Genomic DNA, 27,863 nt, shown 5'->3' on the forward strand with positions numbered 1-27,863 from the left:
AATTTTGAATTTCTGCACACACTTGTGGACACTGGACACTTTTGGATTGTGTGAGGCCCACTGAATATCACAGCGCTATGTCACAGGCTCGATGTCGCAGGTGTGAAAAATGTCACTAGAGGATAATGGAGATTTTGAATTTCTGCACACACTTGTGGACACTGAACACTTTTGGATTGTGTGAGGCCCACTGAATATCACAGCGCTATGTCACAGGCTTGATGTCGCAGGTGTGAAAAATGTCACTAGAGGATAACGGAGATTTTGAATTTCTGCACACACTTGTGGACACTGGACACTTTTGGATTGTGTGAGGCCCACTGAATATCACAGCGCTATGTCACAGGCTCGATGTTGCAGGTGTGAAAATGTCACTAGAGGATAACGGAGATTTTGAATTTCTGCACACACTTGTGGACACTGGACACTTTTGAATTGTGTGAGGCCCACTGAATATCACAGCGCTATGTCACAGGCAGAAATTGGCTAGTGTATGACAAACTACAAGGTGTATATAGAATTGGGCAGAATAGGAATCTCCCTAGAGTGTAGGTCTGTAAGAACGGAACAAGTCCTCGACTTATCCTAACAGAGCGACACACAGCTTCACTGTGGCCGTGATAACAGCCGTTACACGGTACTGAGAGAGGAGCGTGCACGTACACGGCTGTCCGGTGTACGTAAAATTGTCAAGCTCTGTGTTTTTTAAGTATACGGACTGACACACGCTGTCTCTCTATAGTTTTGAATGTGATCAAACAGCAAATATATTTAACTGTTTGAAAGCTATACAAAACTAGAAGGTGCAGGTCTGTAAGAACGGAACATGTCCTCGACTTATCCTTACAGAGTGACACACAGATAGCTTCACTGTGGCTGTGATAACAGCCGTTACACGGTACTGTGTGAGGAGTGTGCACCGCTGTATGGTGTGAAAAAATGCACGCTCAGTACCTCACCAGGACAAAAAAAAAATTGGGATTGCTTTTAAAAAAGCAATTTGCAGAGCAGTGGGTAAACAGCAATGCAGCCGTCAGGAAGCCTTAGAAGGCAGCCTAACAACCAACACCGCTGATCCAGCAAAATATAGCCTCCACTTGCACTGCACACACAGTGACTGGTGTGTTGTACAGGCAAAATCGCTAGCAGCAGAAGCAGTTTTTGGTGTCTTCTTCCCTGCCTAACGCTCTCCCTACAAAATCAGCAGCAGCTCTCCCTATTCTGAGATCAGCATGAGTAACATGGCGGTGGGCGTGCACGCCCTTTTATAGCCCCTGTGACGCCCACCAAAGCAAGCCATTCACTTGCATGCCCTTCTGAAAGATGGTGGTGACCCCTGCCTATGTCATCACGTTGCCCACAGTGTCCGTGGATCCTGATTGGTTGAAAAAGAGCGCAAAACAAACTTTTGAAACGTGACTTTGGCGCTTAAGTCGCCGACCTCGTGGCCGACCTCATCCTAGGGTCGGGTTTCGTTTCATGAAACCCGACTTTGCCAAAAGTTGGCGAATTTTGAAATTTTTCGACCCGTTTCGCTCAACTCTACCCGTTACCTCTGATGTCTGATTTATTCTCCAGAGTTAAGAGTGCCTGCTGGTTTACTAAGCTTGACCTCAGGGGGGCGTATAATCTTATTCACATCAATCACGGGGATGAATGGAAGACGGCGTTTAATACTCCGGAGGGACATTTTGAGTACCTGGTGATGCCTTTTGGGCTCTCTAATGCCCCTTCTGTCTTCCAGCCCTTTATGTATTATATTTTCCGAGACTTTGTGGATAAGTTTTTGATCATCTATCTGGATGATATTTTTATCTTTTCTAGTGATTGGGATTCCCATATGGAACATGTCCGGACTATGTTCCGGATTTTGAGGGAGAATTCCCTGTTTGTTAAGGAATCGAAATGTCTCTTTGGTGTACAGAGGATTTCATTTTTGGGATTTATCTTGTCTCCATCGACTATTGAAATGGACCCGGCCAAGGTACAGGCCATTTATGATTGGGTTCAGCCTACTTCTTTGAAGGCTCTTCAGAAGTTTTTGGGTTTTGCTAATTTCTATCGTAAATTTATAGGTAATTTTTCTAGTATTGTCAAACCACTGACTGATCTGACCAAGAAGGGCGCTGATGTGCTGAATTGGTCTCCTGAGGCTGTCTCAGCATTTCAGGAGCTTAAGCGGAGATTTACTTCAGCTCCAGTTTGACGGCAACCTGATGTCTCACTTCCACTTCAAGTGGAGGTAGACGCTTCTGAGATTGGTGCAGGAGCTGTTTTGTCCCTAAAAGACCCTGTGACTTCTAAGATGAATCCCTGTGCCATCTTTTCTCGAAAGTTCTCCCCATCTGAACGCAACTATGATGTGGGGAATCGGGAATTGTCGGCCATGAAATGGGCATTTGAGGAGTGGAGACATTGGTTGGAGGGAGCTAGACATCAATTTGTGGTCCTCACCGATCACAAGAATCTGACTTATCTGGAGTCGGCCAAATGCTTGAATCCTAGACAGGCTAGATGGGCCTTGTTTTTCACACGTTTTAATTTTGTGGTCTCTTTTCTTCCGGGCACTAAGAATGTTAAGGCAGACGCCCTTTCTAGGAGTTTCTTTGCTGATTCTCTTAATGTGACCGAGCCGACTACTATCCTAGGTGGGGGGGTAGTTCTTTCTGCCATTTCGCCCGATTTGAGATGAGCCCTGGAGGAATTTCAGGAGGATAAACCTGAGCGTTGCCCTATGGGAAGATTGTATGTTCCTGACCAGTGGAGAAAGAGAGTGATGTCTGAAGTCCATTGCTCCGCATTGGCTGGTCATCCAGGTATTTTTGGTACCAGAGATTTGGTGAGTCGGTCGTTTTGGTGGCCTGCCTTATCTCGTGATGTCAGGAATTTTTTACAGTCCTGTGGGATTTGTTCTCTGTCTAAACTCTGTTCTCGTTCTAGTGGGTTGCTGATGCCCCTGCCGGTGCCCAAGAGGCCATGGACCCATATCTCAATGGATTTTATTTCTGATCTTCCTGTCTCTCAGAGAATGACTGTTATCTGGGTGATTTGTGATAGATTTTCGAAGATGGTCCATCTTGTACCACTCTCAAAGTTGCTATCTTCCGCTGAGTTGGTACCCTTGTTTTTACAACAGGTGGTTCGGTTACACGGGATTCCTGAGAACATTGTGTCCGATAGAGGGGTCCAGTTTGTTTCCAGATTTTGAAAAGCCTTTTGTTCCAATCTGGGAATTCAGTTATCCTTCTCCTCCGCGTTTCATCCCCAGACCAATGGGCAGACTGAGAGAATAAACCAGACCCTGGAGTCTTATTTAAGATGTTTTATATCTGCTGATCAAGATGATTGGGTCTCATTTTTGCCCTTGGCCGAATTTGCGCTGAACAATAGAGCTAGTTCTGCCCCTTTGATGTCACCCTTTTTCTGTAATTTTGGGTTTCATCCTCGATTCTCTTCAGGGCAAGTGGAATCTTTGTCCTGCCCAGGTGTGGATACTGTGGTTGTGAGAATGCAGCAGATATGAGGCCAAGTGGTGGATAAATTGTCACTCTCTCAGGAAAAGGCCCAGCATTTTTCCAACTGGCATAGGACCATTGGTCCCCGGTTTAAAGTGGGTGATATGGTTTGGTTGTCGTCTAAAAATATTCCTATGAAGGTTGCATCTCCAAAATTTAAGCCAAGATTTATTGGACCTTATAGGATTTTGGAGATTCTTAATCCTGTTTCTTTTCAATTGGCTCTTCCAGTTACGTTCAAAATCCATAACGTATTTCACAAATCACTGTTGAAGAGGTTTGTTGAGCCAGTAGTTCCTATGGCGGCACCTCCTGACCCTGTATTGGTTAAAGGCAATATGGAATATGAGGTAGAGAAAACATTTGATTCTCGTTTGGTTAGATGGAGACTCCAGTATTTTGTCAAATGGAAGGGTTATAACCAGGAGGATAATTCTTGGGTCTCTGCCTCTGATATTCATGCCAATAAATTGGTTCGTGCTCTTGACCGGGCCCATCCTGATCGGCCTGGTGGCATGGATGAGGGTTCGGTGACCCCTCCTCAAGGGGGGGTACTGTTATGAGCTCATTTTCTGCTCCACCAGTTGAGAGTTCTCCTTCTGTTCTCCCTCTGGTGGTGACAGGAGGTAGTGAGGTTGGTTTAATTGGTAGTGATCTGCCACCTGGTGAGGAAGATAACGATTGGATCTCTGGACTATCAGACTGGATATAAGACAGCCGACGCCCTATCCTGGTGCTGGTGATTCAGTCTGCTTCTCAGGTCTTGGACTCAGCTCTGTTCCAGTCTTCTCAAGTTAAGTTTGTTTTTGCTAATGTTCACACTTGCTCTTGTTGGTCAATTCAGTTTTTTGTGTGGTCAGCCAGCCTGGCTGGGCTGTGCTGAATTTCCACTCTTATTTATCTGTATTTGCCAAATTGCCTTTTTTTGTCCCTTATTAGATTGGCCTCTTTTTGCTCTGTCTCAGAATATTTCAGAGTGCTGATATAGTGGGAGAAGTCTAGTGACTTCAGGGTTAATTTTGCTATCAGTTGTGTTGGACATTATTTTTGGTAGGGTTTTTGGCAGATTGCAAATGGTGTCTTTCCTTTCCTGTCCTTTCTAGTTAGTTTGGCCCCATCGTTTGCTCAGCCTATTTTCCTGCCTTTGTTTGAGTTTTCATCTTGTTTCACCGTCAATACATGTGGGGGGCTGTCTTTCCTTTGGGGTCTGCTCTGGGGCAGTTAGTTTTCCTCTTTCCTGCTTTAGGCTTATTTAGCTCTCCGGTTGTGACAAGGCATCTAGGACCAACGTAGGAACACTCCACGACTGCTGCTGGTTGCGTGTTTAGGATCGGGGGTCTGCGGTCTGCGTGGTTGCCGGCCTCTTTGGTTTTCTGAGACTTAGCTTGTGTTGTTTTTTATTTCCTCCTCGGCGACCTGTTCATAACAGTGTTGGTGCCGGAAAACCTGGGCAGGTTGCTCAGCATAGCCCCCAAGGATATACTGGACTGGGGGCCATCATTGCCTGTTGAGTCCACGGCCCTGCTTTGGTCTGCAGCACCTCCATTCGAGCTCGGAGACTGCATCCTGCCGACTACGCCAAATGTATTACTCGCAGGTAGGCGGGATGCAGTGACAAGGTACGAGACGGTTTGAACTTTAAGGTGTAACTTTTATATATAGATGCCTATAGGGCTATCTTGAGCAACCAAACAAGCTAACAATAATTGTCCTCGCTGGGATCAACACAAGAATACACTGGTAATGCAAATACAACTAACCCAGCAAAGACCGGTCACTATCTGGCCGCGGTATGGCCGACTACGGGTCTTTATCCTCTCTGACGTCCAGCGGAGTACTGATCGGCGATGCTTCAGCGCTTCAGCTGCTGGGCCCAGCCGACGAGGATCTGGCGAAGAGTTCGGGCATTTCTATGCCCAGGCGAGGTGGGGGCACAGCAGGACCCTGGAGAGTTCCTCGGCATGGTGCCCCCCGGCGGAGGCGGTGCAGTGTCGCCTGGGGACTGGAGAATGGAGGCTGCATCCCAAAGATGGGAACTGGCAGCAGCGGCCTCGAGTGGTTGCAGGCAGGCCGCAGTCACAGCCACGAGCTGTGCTATGGGGCCAGGCCTCAGACGCGGGATGGAGTGCAGTGGCGGTGACCGCGGATAGCGGGGGGCAGGCCACAGCTGCGGGCTGAGGCGAGGCAGTGGCGGCCGCAGGCAGCACTTGACAGGCTGCAGCCGCGGGCTGGAGTGGAGTGGGGACAGCCACGGACGTGCCACAGCCACGGGCTGAAGTGGGGCGGCAACGGCTGCGGGCGGCAGCGGGCAGGCTGCGACCGTGGGCTGAAGTTGGGCAGTGGCGGCCGCTGGGAGTGCGGGTGGACGGTCGGTGTTGTTCTGCTGGACAGCTCGGTGCCATCTCCCTTCTGCCCACAGGGAGTCTCCCTTCCATCTCTCCTGTCGCTGCTCTGGATGGATGTCAGACACTGGCTGGATGTCAGTTCTGGATATCCTGACATGCACCAGCCAATGCAGTCTGTAGATGGTGCCGGTGATCTTGGACCCAAGAGGAGACCCCCACTCCTGGACATTTCTCTTCAGGATCCAACTCCAGCTCGGTAATCCCTTTTCCTTCACGACCAAACAGCAGTAAGTAGGGGGTATAGCCAGTAACTCGATGTGCACGATCATTGTACACCAAAACCAGTTCTGAGACATTCAGGCCAACGGGCTTTCCGGTCTTCTTCCAGGGTTCGTAGCATTTGAATCAGAGTACGATTGAATCTCTCACAGACTTCATTCCCCTGTGTGTAGTATGGAGTGGTCAAAGACTTGTCTATGCCATACAGGCGATGCAACTCCTCCATTACCTTCCCCTAGAAGCAGACACCTTGATCCGAATGAATCCGCTTGGGACAGCCGTAGATTTGAATAAAGTTCTTGCAGATGGCATAAGTGGCGGACTCTGCGGTTTGATCATGAGTGGGAATTACCACAGCAAAGTTTGTGAAGTGGTCAATCATCACTAGGCAATGCTCATATCCCTAGTGAGCTGGTCCGATAGTGAGATAATCTATCATCAGGAGTTCCAGGGGAGGCGGATGTCTTTATAGTTTGTACGAGAGCTCTTTGCTCAGGCGGCTTCACCCGTTCACACTGCCAGCGTTTCCTACATGCTTCCTCAACCACTGTCTGCAGTCGAGGGTGGTAGATGAATCATTGTAACCACCGGAAAGTTTTCTCTGGTCCAAAATGTGCTCCTTCTTCATGTGCGTCACGCACAATTTCAGGAAGTAGAGTTTCAGGTGGAACTACTTGCCATGTGGCAGCCATCAATTTTATCACGGGTCCCCGTTCCAGTCTCTCATCTTCAGGGAAGTGCTGTCGGGAATAGGCCTCAGGCATGGTAGTCACTTGGGAGCCTGTATCCATAAAACATCGCACAGCACGCCCATCGAATTCTGCCCAGATCAACGGGCACGTAGACACTAAATTTGTGGGACTTCCACTACTCCCCCGTATCTGTTCCAGCTCTAAGCGGCGTCCCCCGGCTCGGAGCCCTCTGGTTTAACGGGTAGCGGGGTTGGCACCTCATGGACATTCTCGTGCCAGGTGTCCTGTCTCCCCACATTCATAATAGGTGAGGGGTCGTTGTTGTCAGTACATTCTGGGATCACGGCAGGGTCCCGCCCCAGAGCAATTTGCAACAGATTTAGCCTCTTAACTTCTGTCAACTCTCCTTTTATGTCCTGCAATTCTTTCCTCATCTCTTCAACCCATTGGGGTTTGGTCACCGTGTTCACAGATGCTTCGGAGCACTGAGCCCCCACCACTGGGACTGCCACCCCCCTGCTCCTGCTCCCGCATGTGTGCCTCACTCCCTATTTCAGAAAACATCAAGCGAGAATTCACCCGTACTCACTCCCGCAGGACCTGATTTGTCAGGGTATCATGCAGTCCAGTCACTAAGAGGTCTCACAACATTATGTTTATGGGGCTCACTCCCACTCCGTCCTTCCTAACAATGGCGGTATGTAGCGCTTGCAGAGCATTCATATATTGGGTCACTGTTTCACCCTCCCTCTGCATACAGCTGAGCAAGCGAGTCCTCAGTTCCCCTACATCAGTCGGGTCCCCATGAGTCTCCTCTAGTATCTGCAGAACCTTGCTGAAAGTATCGCATTCCCTAGTGGTCCGTAACATTACCGAGTCCCGGGCTTTCCCATCTAAGGCCATAATGGCCACCTCAGCTTCTAAAGCAGGGGTCTGCTTGGTCCAACTCCACAGCATGGTGTTACTGCCGGTGTACTTTGGCAGATTATTCAACATGGCCCCAAATGATAAGCTAGACCTTGAGCCGACCCCAACTCCTTGGTCTGCCGCCTCCGTGCTTGTGGACTGCATCCTACCGACTACGCCAATTGTAGGATACTAGCAGGTGCGTAGGATGCAGTGATGAGCAGGAGGCAGAGCAAGTGTTAACAGGTGTTTTTTATATAACAGGAGGAAATGAATGACAAAGCTTTCTCCACGCAGGGAGTTGATATGTACAAGTCACACAGCAGTATTGCGCGGGCGGAAATATGAAAGTACAGTATAATGCGGTGACAGCCTGACTTCAGGTGCAAACAAAGGTAAACAAAGAAAATAGCTAACAGGGGGAATGAAAAATGTAGGGTTCAACTTATCAGACTCTGACGTTCTGAGGGAGGTGTTTGGAAGATCCCACAATGGCGTCGCAGACGACGCATCAGTTTGAGGAAGCGTTCCTGGATATACCGGAGGCACTGTCTCTTGGCGGTGGTGAAGAGTCTGGGAACTTTAGGTGGGCTGCTGTATGTCCGAGTACCAGTGGCTGTTGCTTCGGTGTATGAGGAGGTGGGATCCGGTCTCAAGGCCGCAGCCATGGCTGAGGAGTTGAAGTCTCCGACGGGGACTGTGCACAGCAAGCTGTCAGCGGTTAAGCATTGTGCAGTACGGTCAGCGGTTCCTGTCTGCAGTCGCGTTGGGTCGGCGTCCGGCAGCGGTAAGCGGTCACTGGCGCTGTTGCTGGGGGCAGGGTAGTACACACTCAAGCGTAGTCTGCCATCTGTAGGACTGTCCGCAGGGAGGGAGCCAACCTTTACCTGTCGCAGCTGCTGTCTTCCCACCAAAAGCCCAGGGTTCCCATGCTCAGCCCCTTTTATAACAGACCTACCCTTGGCAGCAGGGGTCACAGGTCTGTCCCAGTCAGGTTCTTTGTCCCCCTGCAACTCTAGTGGCAGTCAAAATGGTTCCTGCCCAGAGACACCGTTGCCTCTATTGTTCTGGTCCTTCCACCCACACCTGTTCGTGTCCTTGTCTGTTTCCTTCCATACTCAACTTTGTGTAGCCCTGTGTCTTCTCCTTTGGCTCTGCTCTGCTCTCCGCTCCACACTCTGCGGCTCTGCTCTGCTTTTCACTCTGTGCCCTGTGGCTCTGCTCTGCTTTCCACTTTGCACCTTGCGGTTCCGCTCCGCTCCCGTTCTGCACCTTGCGGTTCCGCTCCGCTCCCGTTCTGCATCTTGTGGTTCTGCTCCGTTTCTGTTCTGCACCTTTCAGTTCTGCTCTGCTCCCCTTCCGCACCTTGTGGTTCTGCTTGGCTCCCATCCCTCATCCTACGGTTCTGGTCCTTCCAGTCTGAACTGGTTCATACGAAATGTGCAGCATCTGAAACAACGGATACTGGAAGCCTGTGCTAGCATTTCTTCTGAGGTGTTGCTATCAGGGTGTCAAGAGTGGGAGAAGAGGGTTGCATTGACAATCCAACACAATGGGCATTACTTTGAACACATTTTATAAGTGGTCATAAACTATTAAATAACTCATGAAATAATAAAGTTACATTAAAACCAAGTACACCATTATTTTTCTTGTGAAATTCTCAATAAGCTTGATGTGTCACATGACCCTCTTCCCATTGAAAAAAATAAAGTTGGGTCCAAAATGGCCAACTTCAAAATGGCCGCAATGGTCACCACCCATCTTGAAAAGTTCCCCCCTCCCATATACTAATATGCCACAAACAGGAAGTTGATATCACCAACCATTCCCATTTTATTTAGGTGTATCAATATAAATGGCCAACCCTGTAGAATCCCTATCAGTATGTCTTTGGAATGTGGGAGGAAACCTACGCAAACACGGGGAGAACAATAATAATATTAGCAAATACCTCTAATTAGAAATGTAATATAGTTCTTCTGATTTGCTATGTCACTTACCCCATGTGCAGTGCATTGCAGTAGCTTAGGTTTCAATGATTACAACAAATTATAAAGTGACAATTAGATAGTTTCTAGTGGTCAAAACATTGGATGCCTAAGGTACAGCAATGCCTGCACATGGGGTAAGCGACTTGGCGTATAAGAAGAACTGTACTATATTTCTAATTGGAGGTATTTGAGAATATTATTATTATTATTATTATTATTATTAATATATATTATTATTACACCTACTACATATTGGGATAGTATCGTGCAGATGGCAATACTCCTTTAAGTCCAAGAAACTTTATATAAGTTTTATATATTTACTAGCTGCAGTGCCCGGTGCTGCCCGGGCATAGTAACCAACTGTGGATAGTTATAGCAAATTATAATTATCCTCCATCCCATAGTCCCGTGCCCATATACCCAACATACCTATCCTCCATCCCATAGTCGAGTGCCCATATACCCATCATACATATTCTCCATCCCATAGTCCCATGCCCATATACCCATCATACATATTCTCCATCCCATAGTCCCATGCCCATATACCCATCATACATATTCACCATCCCATAGTCGAGTGCCCATATACCCATCACACATCCTTCATCTCATAGTCCCATGCCCATATACCCATCATACATATCCTCCATCCCATAGTCCCGTGCCCATATACCCATCATACATATCCACGATCCCATAGGCCCGTGCCCCTATACCCATCATACATATCCTCCATCCCATAGTCGAGTGCCCATATACCAATCACACATCCTCCTTCCCATAGTCCCATGCCCATATACCCATCATACATATTCTCCATCCAATAGTCGAGTGCCCATATACCCATCACACATCCTTCATCTCATAGCCCAATGTCCATATACCCATCATACATATCCTCCATCCCATAGTCCCGTGCCCATATACCCATCATACATATCCGCCATCCCATAGTCCAGTGCCCATATACCCATCACACATCCTCCATCCCATAGTCCTGTGCCCATATACCCATCATACATATCCTCCATCCCATAGTCCAGTGCCAATATACCCATCACACATCCTCCATCCCATAGTCAACCATTATGACATCATAATGAGCGGCGGGGCTTGCAACCTATGATGACATCAGTGTCGCCATGGCAACCATTGTGACATCATGAGGGGCGGGGCTTGATACACATACACTTTTTCCCCAGTATGTAGATAGGGGCAAAATTGTTTGGTGAATTGGAAGGTGCGGGGTTAATATTTCGCCTCACAACATAGCTTAGGACGCTCTCGGGGTCCAGACGTGTGACTGTGCCAAATTTTGTGGCTGTAGCTGCGACGATGCGGATGCCTATATCGGACATACACACATACTTACACACACTTGAGCTTTAATGTATATAATAGATTAGTGGGATTTTTGAATGTACTTTAAATTGTAGAAGAGTTTAGGGCAGAATCCACATCTAAAATAAATTATTAGTTTCCTGATAATTCACCGATTCATTCCATTTAAACCCTTTGATCAAGAGTTGTGTTTTTTTTTGTGACACAAACTGAAGCATCTCTTGGGTAAGGTTCAGGCTCGGCTCTTGAAACCTGCATCATACAAGGGGACTCAATAGTGGGTCATACAAGTACATCCAATGTCAGGAAGGGGATAATATCAGAGGAATTTTGGTATATGCACAAAATGAGAATTTGCAGCAGAAATTTCTTCACCAAAAAGTCTGCAGTTTACAGTACCAACAAAATAAATGAGCGGTCTGAAACCCCATACACACGCTGCTTATTTTTTTGGTTATAGATCTGAACCAGTTTCAAATTGACAGCATGCAGATGAAATAACATGTAAAAAAACAAACAAAAAACACATATTTTACTCAGCAGATTTTTTGCCTTGGGACATGTTTTTGGTGTAGAAATTTCTGCTGTAAATATTAATCGTGTGCACATAAAAGTCAGCATCTGCTCAAAGTGCACACTCTGAGCATCTACTGAATGAAGCAAGGAGCTGAGAGCAAAGACTTCTTGCCCCATGCTAAAACGCACTTTCTTATTACTACTGTTGTTTTACCATGCTGATTAAAATAATTAATTTTGTCTTTTGAAAAATAAAATATGTTACAAGCACTTATTCTTCTCTTCCAGTATCACAGATATACCGGTCAAATTCCAGTATTCTGTTCCAGAAATGATTGGATTCATTCAGTCAACTGTAATGTTTCAGCATTTCAAAGAAAAAGACGTGAAAGGAGCAGAGCAATTTCTAACACATACTGAAAAAAGGTGCAATATAAATAAGTTATTAACTCTACTAAAGAAGAAACACACAGATGTTCCTTATAGCACAGTCTTCATGGAATAGAAGTATTAAATATATAACATGAACTCAAAAAATGCTGACGTAAAAAAAACATCCTGAGTTTAGACACTGACTACATTTTAGACCTGTAGTGATAACAGAAAATTATATTCAGGATGTGTGCCCACGATGGATTTTGTTAAGCAGTTCCGCAGCGTTTGAGCCGGATCAGACGCTGCAGAAACGCTTAAAAGATGCATCAAATTAATTAGCATGCGTTTTTGGCTTTTTGTGCCAATGCATACGTTTTTAACCGCTCAGGAATTGCTTAGCGGCTAAAAACGCAGCATGCTCATTAATTCCCGCATTGCTCAGTGTTTTTAGCCATCCCCAATGATCCCAGAAATCGCGTGTCAAAAAACTCATCAAAAACGCGTCAAAAATCGCGCAAAAAAGCGCGGAAAAAGACGCGCATTTTCTGGGAAGGGGATCCTTTTCCTGAGCGTTTAAAAATGCTAGCGTGGGCACATAGCCTCAAAAGGGTTGTGTGGGAGTGACGTAGGATCAGGCATCAATATGAGATTAATGCGGGTGGGCTGACAGGTGTTGCCCTATTAATCAGCTGATACCTGTTCTGGAAGTGGTCTAAAGGGGCATTGACTGTGTAGGATAATCATGATCAAGTATAGTTAAAAATGCTTGATTCACATTTATACTGTTAAGTAAACAGGCTGCCGATCACCCAATAAACAAGCTCATTCACTGGATGAAATTAACTTTTGCACAGCACAAAAGATCATCTCCTTGGCGGTGCATTGTCCTGTGTAAGCAGAACTTATGCTGTCGAGAGACATGGTAAACTAAGCGCAATGAGCAACCTAATATAGATCGCTCATTGCACATGGTTTAGTGTGGTCTGCTTCTGCAAACAGGCATTCAAAAAACCACCGATTGGTAACAGTTCACCAATCCCGATCTGCCGTCGTATTGTGCCACCGGTCGGTCTTTGCAAAAGAATCTTTAAAGATGTATTGAGCAGGACTCTACAGCTCTGTACATTGTTTACTGGCTGCTGCCGAGAACTAAAGTTTAATCTCCCATTCATCATTATATCAGTGTTCAATAACCCTTTAATCACAGCAGTTAGTTTGCTGTGGTAGGTTCTAGTAGATTCATGTACCATATATACTTGAGTATAAGCCGACTTGAGTATAAGCCGAGGCCCCTAATTTTGCCACAAAAAACTGGGAAAATGTATTGACTCGAGTATAAGCTGAGGGTGGAAAATGCAGCAGCTACTGGTAAATTTCAAAAATAAAAATAGATACCAATAAAAGTAAAATTAATTCAGACATCAGTAGGTTAAATGTTTTTGAATATCCATATTGAATCAGGAGCCCCATATAATGCTCCATACAGTTCATGATGGCCTCATACAATGCTCCATACAAAATACGCCCCATATAATGCTGCACAAAGGTTAATAATTGCACCATAGAATAATATGCCCCATATGCTGCTCCATAAAGGTTATGGCCCCATAATATGATCCATAAAGGTTATGGCCCCATAAGATGCTCCATAGAATAGGCCCCATATAATGCTCCATAAAGGTTATGGCCCCATATGCTGCTGCTGGGAAAAAAATGACATACTCACCTCTCATCGCTGGGGGCCAGGTGCTGGTGTCCTAAGCAGGCGGGGACACCGATGTGCTATGGGGGCCATCTGCCTGTGTCACCCCTCACTCAGGGCCCCGGCACCTGCGAAAGTCATCTGTCCCCGTTCCACAGCCACGCGCCACTCTGTCTTCCAGGTCCTCTGTCAGTGACTGTTCAGGCAAAAGGGCATGCACTAACTACATCATTGCGCCCTCTGACCTGAACATCACAGCCAGAGGACAGAGCGGCGTGTGGCAGTGGAATGGGGACAGGTGAATATAGCATGGCTCCCCGTCATACTCACCCCCTCCTGGCGCATCTCTGCAATCCCTGCTTCTCCCATGGTCTCCGGCGCCACAGCTCTTCCAGTGTTCAGCGGTCACATGGTACCGCTCATTAAAGTCATGAATAAGCGCATATTCATGACTTTAATGAGTGGTACCACGTGACCGCTGAACATAGGAAGAGCTGCGGTGCAGGAGACCATAGGAGAAGCAGGGACTGCAGAGACTGCGTCAGGAGGAGGTGAGTGTGATCAGACAGCCGCGCTCCCCCTCCCCCACCGACCCCCTGGTAAATGACTCGAGTATAAGCAGAGAGGGGCACTTTCAGCCTTAAAAAATGAGCTGAAAATCTTGGCTTATATTCGAGTATATACAGTACTTTCTTTCAAAGGAATACAGTGGGGTGTCAGGTCACACTTCTGGGGTCTTCATCAGGTATTATAGAACCTGGCTCCCAGTATGATGTTGCTGAATGTACCTTATCGTTACAGATTCCGAGAGATCCTTGGAGAAGAGGCTGATTCTGCCAGAATGAACATGAACACAAAACATTTCTGTGTCCTTGCTTGCAAGTATTAAATTGGAGACCTGTTAGATCCAAATATTCAGAGCAGTATTGTGGTGTTTTGTGTTTTTTTCATATAAAGCAGATATAAATAAAGTGTCTTTGCAACTCCTGGACGCCAAATTTACAAATTTCAGTTAGATGTTTAACACCTTCCTACCACGTCTAGTTTTATCACTACTGCCTTGGAATTTTTTTTTTTTTTTTTTTGGGGGGGGCATTGGATTTGTGGTAAATTTTAAAATGATTTTTGGAATTTAATTAGAAAAAGTCTTACACATTCTGTAAATTTTAAACTTAATTTTCCTTCTCTCCCCATAATTATATCAAGTAATAAAAATAATGTTGGCATAATCTATTTTTTTTAAATGTCACAGAGAAATTTTCAAAAACGTGTTTCATGGATGGGTACAGTTCTGAAATGGCTTTGAGGGCCAATATTTTATAAATATTCCATCAAAAGACAGAGAAAATTGCACAACGACACCATTGGTTTTACCATGTCATGTACCACAAAACGGGAAAAAAATTCCAAGTGCGGTGAAATTGCAAAAAAAAGTGCAATCCCACACTTGTTTTTTGCTTGGCTTTTTTGCTAGGTTCACTAAATGCTAACAGTGACCTGCCATTATGATTCTCCAGGTCATTATGAGTTCATAGACACCAAGCATGTCTAGGTTCTTTTTAAGTTAAGTGGTGAAAAAAAAATTCCAAAATTTGTTAAAAAAAATTAATTGGGCCATTTTCCGAGACCCGTAGTGTCTCCATTTTTCATGATCTGGGGTTGAGTGAGGGCTTATTTTTTGCACACCAAGGTGACGCTTTGAATGATACCACTTTTGTGCAGATACGTTCTTTTGATCACCCGTTATTGCATTTTAACCCCTTTACCTCCAAGGGTGGTTTGCACATTCATGACCTGGCCAATTTTTGCAATTCTGACCACTGTCCCTTTATGAAGTAATAAATCTGGAACACTTCCATGGATTCCAGTGATTCTGACACTGTTTTCTTGTGACATTAGGTACTTCATGTTAGTGGTAAAATTTCATTGATATAACTTGCGTTTGTGAAAAAAACGGAAATTTGGCAAGACTTGAGAAATCACAGAGATATGGCACACAAAAAACTTAATAAATAACATTTCCCACATGTTTACTTTACATCAGCACAGTTTGGGAACCCAATTTTTTTTGGTTAGGAAGTTATAAGGGTTAAAAGTTGACCAGCAATTTCTCATTTTTACAACACTGTTTTATTTTTAGGGACCACATCACATTTGAAGTCACTTTAAGGGGTCTATATGATAGAAAATACCCAAAAGTGACAGCATTTTAAAAACTGCACCCCTCAAGGTGCTCAAAACCACATTCAAGAAGTTTATTAACCCTTCAGGTGCTTCATATGAATTTTTGAATTCTTAAAAAAAAATGAACATTTAACTTTTTTCACACAAAATTACCGTATTTTTCACTTTATAAGACGCTCCGGATTATAAGACGCACCCCAAATTTTGAGGAGAAAATTAGGAAAAAATGTTCTTTTTTTAATAAAATGGTGGTGCCTCTTATAATCCAGGCGTCTTATTGCTTACCCGGGGTGGTGGCTGCGGTGAAGCGGGGTCCCAGGGTCGCTGCTGGAGGAGGCAGGAGTGGGGTGATACGGCAGGCCGCAGGAAGGGATGAGAGGGTGCTCCGATGTGCAGCGTGCTGCCAGGGGGGCTCATGCTGCTGCCAGGGGGGCTCATGCTGCTGCCAGGGGGCTCATGCTGCTGCCAGAGGGGCTCGTGCTGCTGCCAGAGGGGCTCGTACTGCTACCAGAGGGCTCGTGCTGCTACCAGGGGGGCTCGTGCTGCTACCAGAGGGGCTCGTGCTGCTACTAGGGGGCTCGTGCTGCTACCAGTGGGGCTGTACTGCTGCCAGGGGGGTCTGTGCAGCAGCCCAAGGATCTGCCGACATTTACCGGGTGTAGGCCGCAGGGGTGTCCGGGTGTCCGTCTGCGCTGTGTCTGTCTCCGGATGGCCAGCCGTGTCTCCGGGTGCCCAGCGGTGTCTCCGGTTCCCATCCCGGGGCTCTGCCGACATTTTGCGACAGGCCAGAGCCCCGGGGCTCCCTCTCGCTTCCCTCTGTATTGGCTCCGGCAATATGGCGGCCGCCGCCAGGGGCGGCGCATGCGCTGATGATGATCTCGGGACTGAGATCTCAAGCCAATACAATACAGAGGGTAGCGAGAGGGAGCCCCGGGGCTCTAGCCTGTCGCAAAATGTCGGCAGAGCCCCGAGATGGGAATCTGAGACACCGCTGGGCACCCGGAGACACCCACAGCGCCGACGGACACCCCTGCGGTCTACACCCGGTAAGGTATATCGGGTATATCCTCTTTGTAAGACGCACCCCCATTTTCCTCCCAAGTTTGGGGGAAAAAAGTGCGTCTTACAAAGCGGAAAATACGGTACTTCAGGTCCAATTCTTTTTTATTTTACCAAGGGTAACAGAAGAAATTGGACTGCAAAAGTTATTGTGCAATTTGTCCTGAGTACGCTGATACCTGATATGTGGGGGAACCACTGTTTCGGCGCATGACAGAGCTCAGAATGGAAGGCGTGCCGTTTGACTTTTTCAACGCAAAATTGGCTGGAATTCAGATCAGACGCCATGTCACGTTTGGAGAGCCCCTGATGTGCCAAAACAGTGGAAACCCCCCACAAATGACACCATTTTGGAAACTAGACCCCCCAAGGAACTTATCTAGATGTGTGGTGAGAACTTTGAACCCCCAAGGGCTTCACAGAAGTTTATAACGTACAGCCGTAAAATTAAAAAATCATATTTTTTCCAAAAAAATGATCTTTTCATCCCCAATTTTTATTTTCCCAAGGGTAACAGGACCCCAAAAGTTATTGTGCAATTTGTCCTGAGTACACTGATACCCCACATGTGGGGGTAAACCACTATTTGGGCGCATGGCAGAGCTTGGAAGGGAAGCAGCTCATTTAACTTTTTTGGCTGGAACTGAGATAGGACGCCATGTCACATTTGGAAAACCCCTGATGTGCCTAAACAGTGGAAACCCCCCACAAATGACACCATTTTGGAAGCTAGACCCTCCAAGGAACTTATCTAGATGTGTGGTGAGTAGAGTTGAGCGACTTTTGTTTTTTTAGGGTCGCGTTTCGTTTCGTGAAACCCGACTTTTCCAAAAGTCGGGTCGAGCAAGATCGTCCGATTATAGGGAAAAGTCGGGGTCGTCCCGAAACACGAAACCCAATGTAAGTCAATGGGGAATAAAAGTCGGCAGTGAGAGGAGGACAGGAAACACACCTACAGTGCCCATTTGAATGCCAAAAGCATCAATTCTTCTTACTTAAGCTTGTCAACCTTAATTAACTTCATAATACAAGTTACGCACTGAAAAATGGGGGTTATTTGGCTAAATTTGTGGGGGGGAGGGCTGGCTGCAGGTTTTCATGTGCCCTGGGCGAAAGAGCGCCCCTTTAACACATACCACAACTCATCATGCTCCGATACGGCAGAGAAATAGCGGTATAGTACAATGAAAAATACCTCACTTTTTACATCTCATGACGAGGCCCATCTATTTCTCCATACAAAATCATTGGTCCCATATAATGTTTGAAACAGTATATGATGAGCTCCACATAATGTTACAGTATATGTTGGTCCCCATGGATGAAGCTCCACTGTCTTATGGGCCCAAATAATGCTCCAAACATAATGGGCCCCATTTCTAATGCTCTAGTGTATAATGGGCCCTGTAAATGCTGCTCCAGTGTCTGATGTCCACCTTTGGAATGTTCCAGTGTATGGTGGGCCCCATCTATCATTCTCCAGAGTATAGTGCTCCCCAAAAATTGCTGTCCCAACATAGAAAACAATCAAATAAGTCTCCTCGCTAGGGAATCCCTGTACTTGTCTGGACAGGTGCTGTAGCTTGCTTAACAGCTCGCCAGCCGTTCTCACGCCCAGTATGGATTGCACGTGATTGCACAAAGGTTAGAAAGGGTACCGTATCCCTGGATAACATGTATGGATAGCGTACACATTCAAAATATATGTCTATACAGCATGAGGCAGGCTCAGACGGTGTTAGGCCCAGTATGGATTGCACGTCATTGCACAAAGTTTAGAAAGGGTACCGTATCCCCGGATAACATGTATGGATAGCGTACACATTCAAAATATATGTCTATACAGCATGAGGCAGGCTCAGACGGTGTTAGGCCCAGTATGGATTGCACGTCATTGCACAAAGGTTAGAAAGGGTACCGTATCCCCGGATAACATGTATGGATAGCGTACACATTCAAAATATATGTCTATACAGCATGAGGCAGGCTCAGACGGTGTTAGGCCCAGTATGGATTGCACGTCATTGCACAAAGGTTAGAAGGGGTACCGTATCCCCGGATAACATGTATGGATAGCGTACACATTCAAAATATATGTCTATACAGCATGAGGCAGGCTCAGACGGTGTTAGGCCCAGTATGGATTGCACGTCATTGCACAAAGGTTAGAAGGGGTACCGTATCCCCGGATAACATGTATGGATAGCGTACACATTCAAAATATATATCTATACAGCATGAGGCAGGCTCAGACGGTGTTAGGCCCAGTATGGATTGCACGTCATTGCACAAAGGTTAGAAAGGGTACCGTATCCCTGGATAACATGTATGGATAGCGTACACATTCAAAATATATGTCTCAGGAGGCAGGCTCAGACGGTGTCAGGCACAGTATGGATTTGACGGCCCAGATTATACAGCGGAGGAGCAGGGAGAGGTAAAGATTGCAAATGCTGGGGCCCTGGCCAAGCAAGGGGGGCCCACTCGTGGGCGTTGGTACTGGCACTGGGCCCCTCATAGTATAGCGGTGTGTCTGACGGCGGGTGTGCACCACCACCGTCAGAGACACTTGATTGCACTATGAGGGACCCTGTGCCAGTGCCCGCGCCCAAGAGTCGGCCTACCCACCTGTCCAGGGCAACGGCACTCGCACGGTGTCGTGCGGTAGGTGGTGACCCCGGCCATGGGGGGGAGGCAGCACAGTTAGGGAGTTTTAGAAAGTGGCATATGTTGATGTTGGACATTCAGCTGATGCAAAAGGCGAAATAGGTGAAGTACCAGGAAGAGGTGGACCAAAGCAAGCCATTTTTCTGTCACCCTATGTGTCATCAGGGGAAGGTGGGACAAAATCCTTGGAAACCCATGCGTGGTTCATTTTAATGAAGGTTAGATCATCCACATTTTGGGTTGACAGACGGGTCCTTTTTTCTGTCAGGATTGATCCAGCTGCACTGAAGACTCTTTCCGATAGCACATTTGCAGCTGGGCAAGCGAGCTCCTGTAAGGCATATTGGGCCAATTCAGGCCAGGTGTCAAGTTTAGCGGCCCAATAGTCAAAGGGGAATGACCTGTGTGGGAGAACATCGATATGGGAGGAAAAGTAGTTTGTAACCATAGTTGACAACTGCTGTCTCCTGTCACTTTCCATCGATGCAGTATTACCAGTTGTGTGAGCGGTATTTGAAAAATCAGTCCACAACATTGTCATGAAACCCCTGTCTCCAACGCCACTTCTGCTGTGTGCACTACGAACACCTCTGCCAAGCTGCCCCCGGCCCGTACGGCTCGTGTGAGAACCATCACCGCTGCTGTGTGCTGGGAATGCCTCAAGCAACCGATTTACCAGAGTTGCTTGTTTATTAGCCAATATTAGGTCAAGGTTCTCCTGTGGCATGATGTTTTGTAATTTGCCTTTATAGCGTGGATCCAGGATGCTGGCCAACCAGTAGTCGTCATCGTTCATCATTTTGGCAATGCGGGGGTCCCTTTTTAGGATCCGCAAGGCATAATCTGACATGTGGGCCAATGTTCCCGGTGTCAATGATGCACTGCGAGTGCTGGGTGGAGGAGCACTTTCTGGCAAATCCACATCCCTCCAGTCACGCACAAACCCTGTACCAGACCTTGCCACGCCAACATTTTCACTTGCCCCACGAGATGCATCCTCCTCCCCTAAGTAATCATCCCCATCATCCTCCTCCTCCTCCTCTTCTTCCTCCACCTCGTCCAGGAGAGGTCCCTGAGCAGACAATGGCTGAATGTCATCAAGGATTCCCTCCTCCTCTTCCTCCTCATCAACATTGGCTGCAGACGCCTGCTCCTTAAGGTGCGTCAAAGTTTGCATGAGCAGACGCATAAGTGGGATGCTCATGCTTAGGATGGCGTCGTCTGCGCTTACCAGCCGTGTGCATTCCTCAAAACACTGAAGGACTTTACAAAGGTCTTTCAGCTTCGACCACTGCACGCCTGTCAACTCCATGTCTGCTCTCAAAGTGCCTGGCCGTGTATCCTCCCACAAATGCATTTTGGCCTGCCTCTGCTCGCACAGCCGCTCCACCATGTGCAGGGTGGAGTTCCACCTTGTTGCAATGTCGATAATGAGGCGGTGGTTGGGAAGGTGGAGCAATCGCTGCAGCTTCTGCATACGAACGGAGTGTACAGGCGACCGGCGGATGTGCGCGCACAGTCTTCGCACCTTCTGGAGCAGGGCTGTTAACTCCGGATAATTTTTGAGGAAGCACTGCACCACCAGGTTCAAGGTGTGAGCCATGCAAGGTATGTGGATGAGTTTTGAAAGGGCTATGGCTGCCACAAAATTACGGCCGTTATCACTAACTACCTTGCCTGCCTCAAGATGTACACTGCCCAGCCATGACTCAGTTTGTCGCTTCAAGTACTCGGCCAGCACCTCGGCGGTGTGTCTGTCGCCCAAACACATCATCTGCAACACAGCCTGCTGACGCTTTCCACTAGCTGCTCGATAGGGGGACACATCGTGTGCAACAGTGGCAGCTGCAGATGGAGTGCTCGTACGACTGCGCTCTGTGGACGAGCTGTCGCTTCTGGAGGAGGAGGAGGAGGAGGAGGGTCGAACGCCTACAGCCAACTGTTTCCTATACCGTGGGCTAGGCAGCACTGTCCCACCACCGCTGTCCCCTGTGGACCCTGCATCCACCACATTAACCCAGTGCGCAGTGATGGACACGTAACGGCCCTGGCCATGCCGACTGGACCATGCATCAGTTGTGAGGTGCACCTTTCCGCTCACTGACTGCTTGAGTGCATGGACAATGCGGTCTTTCACATGATGGTGGAGGGCTGGGATGGCTTTGCGAGAGAAGAAGTGGCGACTGGGTAGGTCATAGCGTGGTACTGCATAGGCCATGAGTTTGCGGAAAGCTGTGCTTTCCACCAACCGAAAGGGCATCATCTCAAACGAGATTAGTTTGGCAATGTGGGCGTTCAAACCCAGTGTACGCGGATGAGAGACTAAGTACTTTCTTGACCTACTCATAGTGTCTGGGAGGGTGAGCTGGACTTGAGAGCTGCATATGGTGGAAATAGCGGTGGACAGGGCGGACTGAGAGAGGGTTGATGATGGTGATGGAGTTGGTGTTCTTTCTGATGGCCTAGAATCAGTCTTTCGTTGATATAACAGTGGGATTCCCTGACTGCTGTGGCCTTGCAACGACACCTCAACATTTGCTGCTGTGCTAACCGGTGGGCTTACAGTGGGGGAAACAATGTAGCGTTGCTGACTACCTTCATTGTGATCAGTTGCACATGTGGCACTTGAGGTTTGGTGTTGTGTCCACGCTTGCAAGTGCATGCTGGTTAAATGTCTAAGCATGCAACTGGTATTCAAATTTTTCAGATTTTTCCCTCGGCTAAAGGTCTTTGCGCACTTCTTACAGATAACCTTGGCCTGATCATGAGGATTTTGTTCAAAAAACTGCCACACTGCACTCTTCCTACTTTGGCAGACATTTTGCGGCCTAGCACGCTGTGATCTTTTGACCCTCTGGACAAGCTGTCCAGCAACTCTTTTGATGTTTGGAACCTGTCTTTGGAGTGCTCCGGGCCTGCCAGATAACAGCTGTTGCGATGTCGATGTCTGCTGTGGATGCTCCTCATCTGAGCTATTGGAAGCAGCACCCTCTTCCCCCAATGGATGCCAATCTGGGTCAACAACTGGGTCATCCATCACCTCCTCTTCTATGTCATGTGCACCTTTCTCTGTGTCACCGTGTATGGTGGTATAGTGTGCGGGAAGGGGCACCTGAGTCTCATCAGGGTCAAAATCTGGCTCTGTACACTGCGAGGACAATGTAGTGCTCTGAGTGAATGTACCAGCAGAATCATCCATCAGCGGCTGTGCATCAGTGCACTCCATGTCAGATTCATCTTGGCCTGGGTAATTCACCATTTCACTTGATAATCCAGGCATGGTATGTGAAAACAGCTCCATGGAGTAATCAGTAGTATGGCCTGCGTCATCCTTCAATCTTGGTTGGGGTGAAGGACACAAGGAAAGGTGTGGTTCATGAACATGAGCCTCCAATGACGACTCAGTGCTTTTACTTTTTACAACTGAAGAAGAGGAGGCGATAGAGCTGGAGGCTGAGTCAGCAATGTAAGACAAAACTTTTTCCTGATGCTCTGCCTTTAAAAGCGGTTTGCCAACTCCTAGAAAACTAAGCGTTCGAGGCCTTATGTAGCCAGACGATGACGCAGGGTCAGCACCTCCTGCATTCGGTCCTATTTTGCTCTTGCCACTACCATCAGATCCACCACCAACACCATCATTACCAGCTGCCAACCCCCGCCCAATTCCACGGCCTCTTCCACCAGCCTTCCTCATTTTTGGTAGAAATGTAGACAAAATCCAACAAACTATATAGCAATGTAAAACAAGGTACAAGGTGTCTATAGGACAGGGGAGTTTTAGAATTTCTGCACACACTTGTGGACAGTGGACACTTGTGGATTGTGTGCGGCCCACTGATATCTGAGCGCTATGTGACAGGCTCGATGGCACAGCTGTGACCAAAGTGACGAGAGGATAATGGAGATTTTGAATCTCTGCGTACACTTGTGGACAGTGGACACTTGTGGATTGTGTGCGGCCCACTGATATCTGAGCGCTATGTGACACGCTCGATGGCACAGCTGCCTGTGACCAAAGTGACGAGAGGATAATGGAGATTTTGAATCTCTGCGTACACTTGTGGACAGTGGACACTTGTGGATTGTGTGCGGCCCACTGATATCTGAGCGCTATGTGACACGCTCGATGGCACAGCTGCCTGTGACCAAAGTGACGAGAGGATAATGGAGATTTTGAATCTCTGCGTACACTTGTGGACAGTGGACACTTGTGGATTGTGTGCGGCCCACTGATATCTGAGCGCTATGTGACACGCTCGATGGCACAGCTGCCTGTGACCAAAGTGACGAGAGGATAATGGAGATTTTGAATCTCTGCGTACACTTGTGGACAGTGGACACTTGTGGATTGTGTGCGGCCCACTGATATCTGAGCGCTATGTGACACGCTCGATGGCACAGCTGCCTGTGACCAAAGTGACGAGAGGATAATGGAGATTTTGAATCTCTGCGTACACTTGTGCACAGTGGACACTTGTGGATTGTGTGCGGCCCACTGATATCTGAGCGCTATGTGACACGCTCGATGGCACAGCTGCCTGTGACCAAAGTGACGAGAGGATAATGGAGATTTTGAATCTCTGCGTACACTTTTGGACAGTGGACACTTGTGGATTGTGTGCGGCCCACTGATATCTGAGCGCTATGTGACACGCTCGATGGCACAGCTGCCTGTGACCAAAGTGACGAGAGGATAATGGAGATTTTGAATCTCTGCGTACACTTGTGGACAGTGGACACTTGTGGATTGTGTGCGGCCCACTGATATCTGAGCGCTATGTGACACGCTCGATGGCACAGCTGCCTGTGACCAAAGTGACGAGAGGATAATGGAGATTTTGAATCTCTGCGTACACTTTTGGACACTGGACACTTGTGGATTGTGTGCGGCCCACTGATATCTGAGCGCTATGTGACACGCTCGATGGCACAGCTGCCTGTGACCAAAGTGATGAGAGGATAAGGGAGATTGAATTGCTTTTAAAAAAGCAGTTTGCGGAGCAGTGGATAAACAGCAATGCCAGCGTGTCAGGAAGCCTTAAAAGGCAGCCCAACAACCAACACCACTGATACACCATAATATAGCCTCCCCTTGCACTGCACACACAGTGACTTGTGTGTTGTGCAGGCCAAATCGCTAGCAGCAGAAGCAGTTTTTTTGTCTTCTTCCCTGCCTAACGCTCTCCCTACAGAATCAGCAGCAACCTCTCCCTATACTAAGATCGGCAGAAGTAAGATGGCGGTCGGCGTGCACGCCCTTTTATACCCCCTGTGACGCCCACCAAAGCAAGCCAATCACTTGCATGCCCTTCTGAAAGATGGTGGTGACCCGTGCCTATGTCATCACATTGCCCACAGTGTCCGTGGATCCTGATTGGCTGAAAAAGAGCGCAAAACAAACTTTTGAAACGCGACTTTGGCGCGTAAGTCGCCGACCTCGTGGCCGACCTCATCCTAGGGTCGGGTTTCGTTTCATGAAACCCGACTTTGCCAAAAGTCGGCGACTTTTGAATTTTTTCGACCCGTTTCGCTCAACTCTAGTGGTGAGCACTTTGAACCCCTAAGTGCTTCATAGAAGTTTATAACGCCCGGGTGTTAAAATAAAAAAATCATATTTTTTCCACAAACATGATCTATTAGTCCCCAATTTTTTTATTTCCCCAAGGGTAAGAGGAGTAATTGGACCCCAAAAGTTGTTGTCCAATTTGCCCTGAGTACGTTGATATCCCATATGTGGGAGAAAATTACTGTATGAGCACACGTCGGGGCTCGGAAGGGAAGTAGTGACGTTTTGGAATGCAAACTTTGATGGAATGGTCTGTGGGTGTCATGTCGCGTTTGGAGAGCCTCTGATGTGTCTAAACTGTTGAAACTCCCCACAAGTGACCCCATTTGGGAAACTAGACCACTGACTGAACTTATCTAGATGTGCGGTGAGCACTTTGAACCCTCAACTGCTTCACAGAAGTTTATAACGTAGAGCCATAAAAATAAAAAAAATAATTTGTTTTCCACAAAAATGATATTTTTGCCCCCAATTTTTTATTTTCCCAAGGGTAACAGGAGAAATTGGACCCCAAAAGTTGTTGTGCAATTTGTCTTGAGTAGGCTGATACCCCATATGTGGGGGTAAACCACTGTTTGGGCGCATGGCAAAGCTTGGAAGGGAAGGAGCACCGTTTGACTTTTTCAACGCAGAATTTGCTGGAATTGAGATCAGACGACATGTTGCGTTTGAAGAGCACCAGATGTGCCTAAACAGTGGAAACCCCCCAATTCTAACTCCAACCCTAACCCCAACACACCTCTAACCCTAATATCAGCCCTAACCCTAGCCTTAACCCTAGCTCTAGCCCTAACTCTAACCCTAGCCTTAACCCTAACCCTAACGGGAAAATGGAAATAAATACATTTTTTTTTAATTTTATTATTTTTTTAATTTTATTATTTTTCCCCAACTAAGGGGGTGATAAAGGGGGGTTTGATCTACTATTTGTGGCGGGTTTTTATGTTTGGCAACTGTCATACGCTAAAAGACGCTTTTTATTGTAAAAATAATTTTTGCATCACCACATTTTGAGAGCTATAATTTTTCCATATTTTAACCCACCGAGTCTTGTGAGGTCTTATTTTTTGCGGGACGAGTTGACGTTTTTCTTGGTACCATTTTCAGACGTGAAATTTTTGATCGCTTTTTATTCCGATTTTTGGGGCACAGAATGAACAAAAACCAGCATTTCAATAAATTCTTTTGGGGGGTGCGTTTAAACCCTTCCGCGTGTGATAAAATTGATAAAGCGGTTTTATTCTTCGGGTCAGTACGATTACAGCGATACCTCATTTATGTCTTTTTTTATGTTTTGGCGCTTTTATGCAATGAAAACAATTTCATAAAAAATTATTTTTGCATCGCTTTATTCTGCGAGCTATAACTTTTTAATTTTTTTGCTGATGATGCTGTGTGGCAGCTCGTTTTTTGCTGGACAAGATGACGTTTTCGGCGGTATCATGGTTATTTATATCCATCTTTTGATCGTGCGTTATTGCACTTTTTGTTCGGTAGTATGTTGATAAAAATAAAAAACAAAGCAAAAAACAATTCTTTATTTTTTAAGAAGTTCACTAAAGGGGTTAACTAGTGGGACAGTTTTATAGGTCGGGTCGTTATGGACACAGCGATATGAAATATGTGTACTTTTAATGTTTTTTTCTTTTTTATTTCCAAAAGATGAATTTATTAGGGATTTTTTTTTTTTAAATTTATTTAGTGATTTTTTTTATAAATTATTTTTACACTTTTTTTTCTTTTTTACGTTATTTTATTGTCCCGGGGGGAACATTACTGTAATGTGTCAGATCGCTGATCTGACAGTTTGGACAGCACTCTGTCGGATCAGCAATCTGACAGGCACTGCACAGGCTTCCTCGTGTCTGCTCTCAGAGAGTTACGTGACATAAAATAGTTAATAAATAACATTTCCCACATGTCTACTTTACATCATCACAATTTTGGAAACAAAATTTTTTTTTGTTGGGAAGGTATAAGGGTTAAAAGTTGACCAGCGATTTCTCATTTTTGCAACAAAATTTACAAAACCATTTTTTTTAGGGATCACCTCACATTTGAAGTCACTTTGAGGGGTCTATATGGCGGAAAATACCCAAAAGTGACACCATTCTAAAAACTGCACCCCTCAAGCTACTCAAAACTACATTCAAGAAGATTATTAACCCTTCAGGTGCTTCACAGCAACTAAAGCAATGTGGAAGGAAAAAATGAACATTTTAATTTTTCCAATAAAAATTTTCTTTTAGCATCAATTTTTTCATTTTTCACATGGGCAACAGGATAAAATGGATCCTAAAATTTGTTGGGCAATTTCTCCTGAGTACACCGATACCTCATATGTGGTCATAAACCACTGTTTGGGCGCACGGCAGGGCTCAGAAGGGAAGGAGCGCCATTTGACTTTTTGAATGGAATATTTAGCGGTTGCCATGTCGCGTTTGGAGAGTCCCTGTGCGCCTAAACATTGGAGCTCCCCCACAAGTGACCCCATTTTGGAAACTAGACCCTCCAAGGAACTTATTTAGATGCATAGTGAGCACTTTGAACCGCCAGGTGCTTTATAAATTGATCCGTAAAAAAAAAGGACTTTTTTTCACAAAAATTTTCTTTTAGCCTCAGTTTTTTCATTTTCACCTGGGCAATGGGATAAAATGGATCCTATAATTTGTTGGGAAATTTCTCCTGAGTGCACAGATACCTCGTATGTGGTCAT

General features: G+C 46.5%; 1 protein-coding gene across 1 annotated transcript in view; it reads left to right on the forward strand.

The window, feature by feature from the left end:
• LOC141056779 (uncharacterized) overlaps window positions 1-14,662 on the forward strand; it is a 254,113-nt gene extending 239,451 nt beyond the window's left edge. The window contains exons 6-7 of the mRNA XM_073553242.1: window positions 11,883-12,020; window positions 14,473-14,662. Of these exons, the coding sequence (XP_073409343.1) occupies window positions 11,883-12,020; window positions 14,473-14,560 (226 nt within the window). The 3' untranslated portion in view covers window positions 14,561-14,662. The remainder of the gene's footprint in view (window positions 1-11,882; window positions 12,021-14,472) is intronic.
• Window positions 14,663-27,863: the final 13,201 nt, after the last annotated feature.

Source organism: Dendrobates tinctorius, unplaced genomic scaffold (assembly GCF_039654945.1).
Source record: "Dendrobates tinctorius isolate UK_male_01 unplaced genomic scaffold, ASM3965494v1 ptg000199l, whole genome shotgun sequence".
Classification (NCBI taxonomy): Eukaryota; Metazoa; Chordata; class Amphibia; order Anura; family Dendrobatidae; genus Dendrobates; species Dendrobates tinctorius.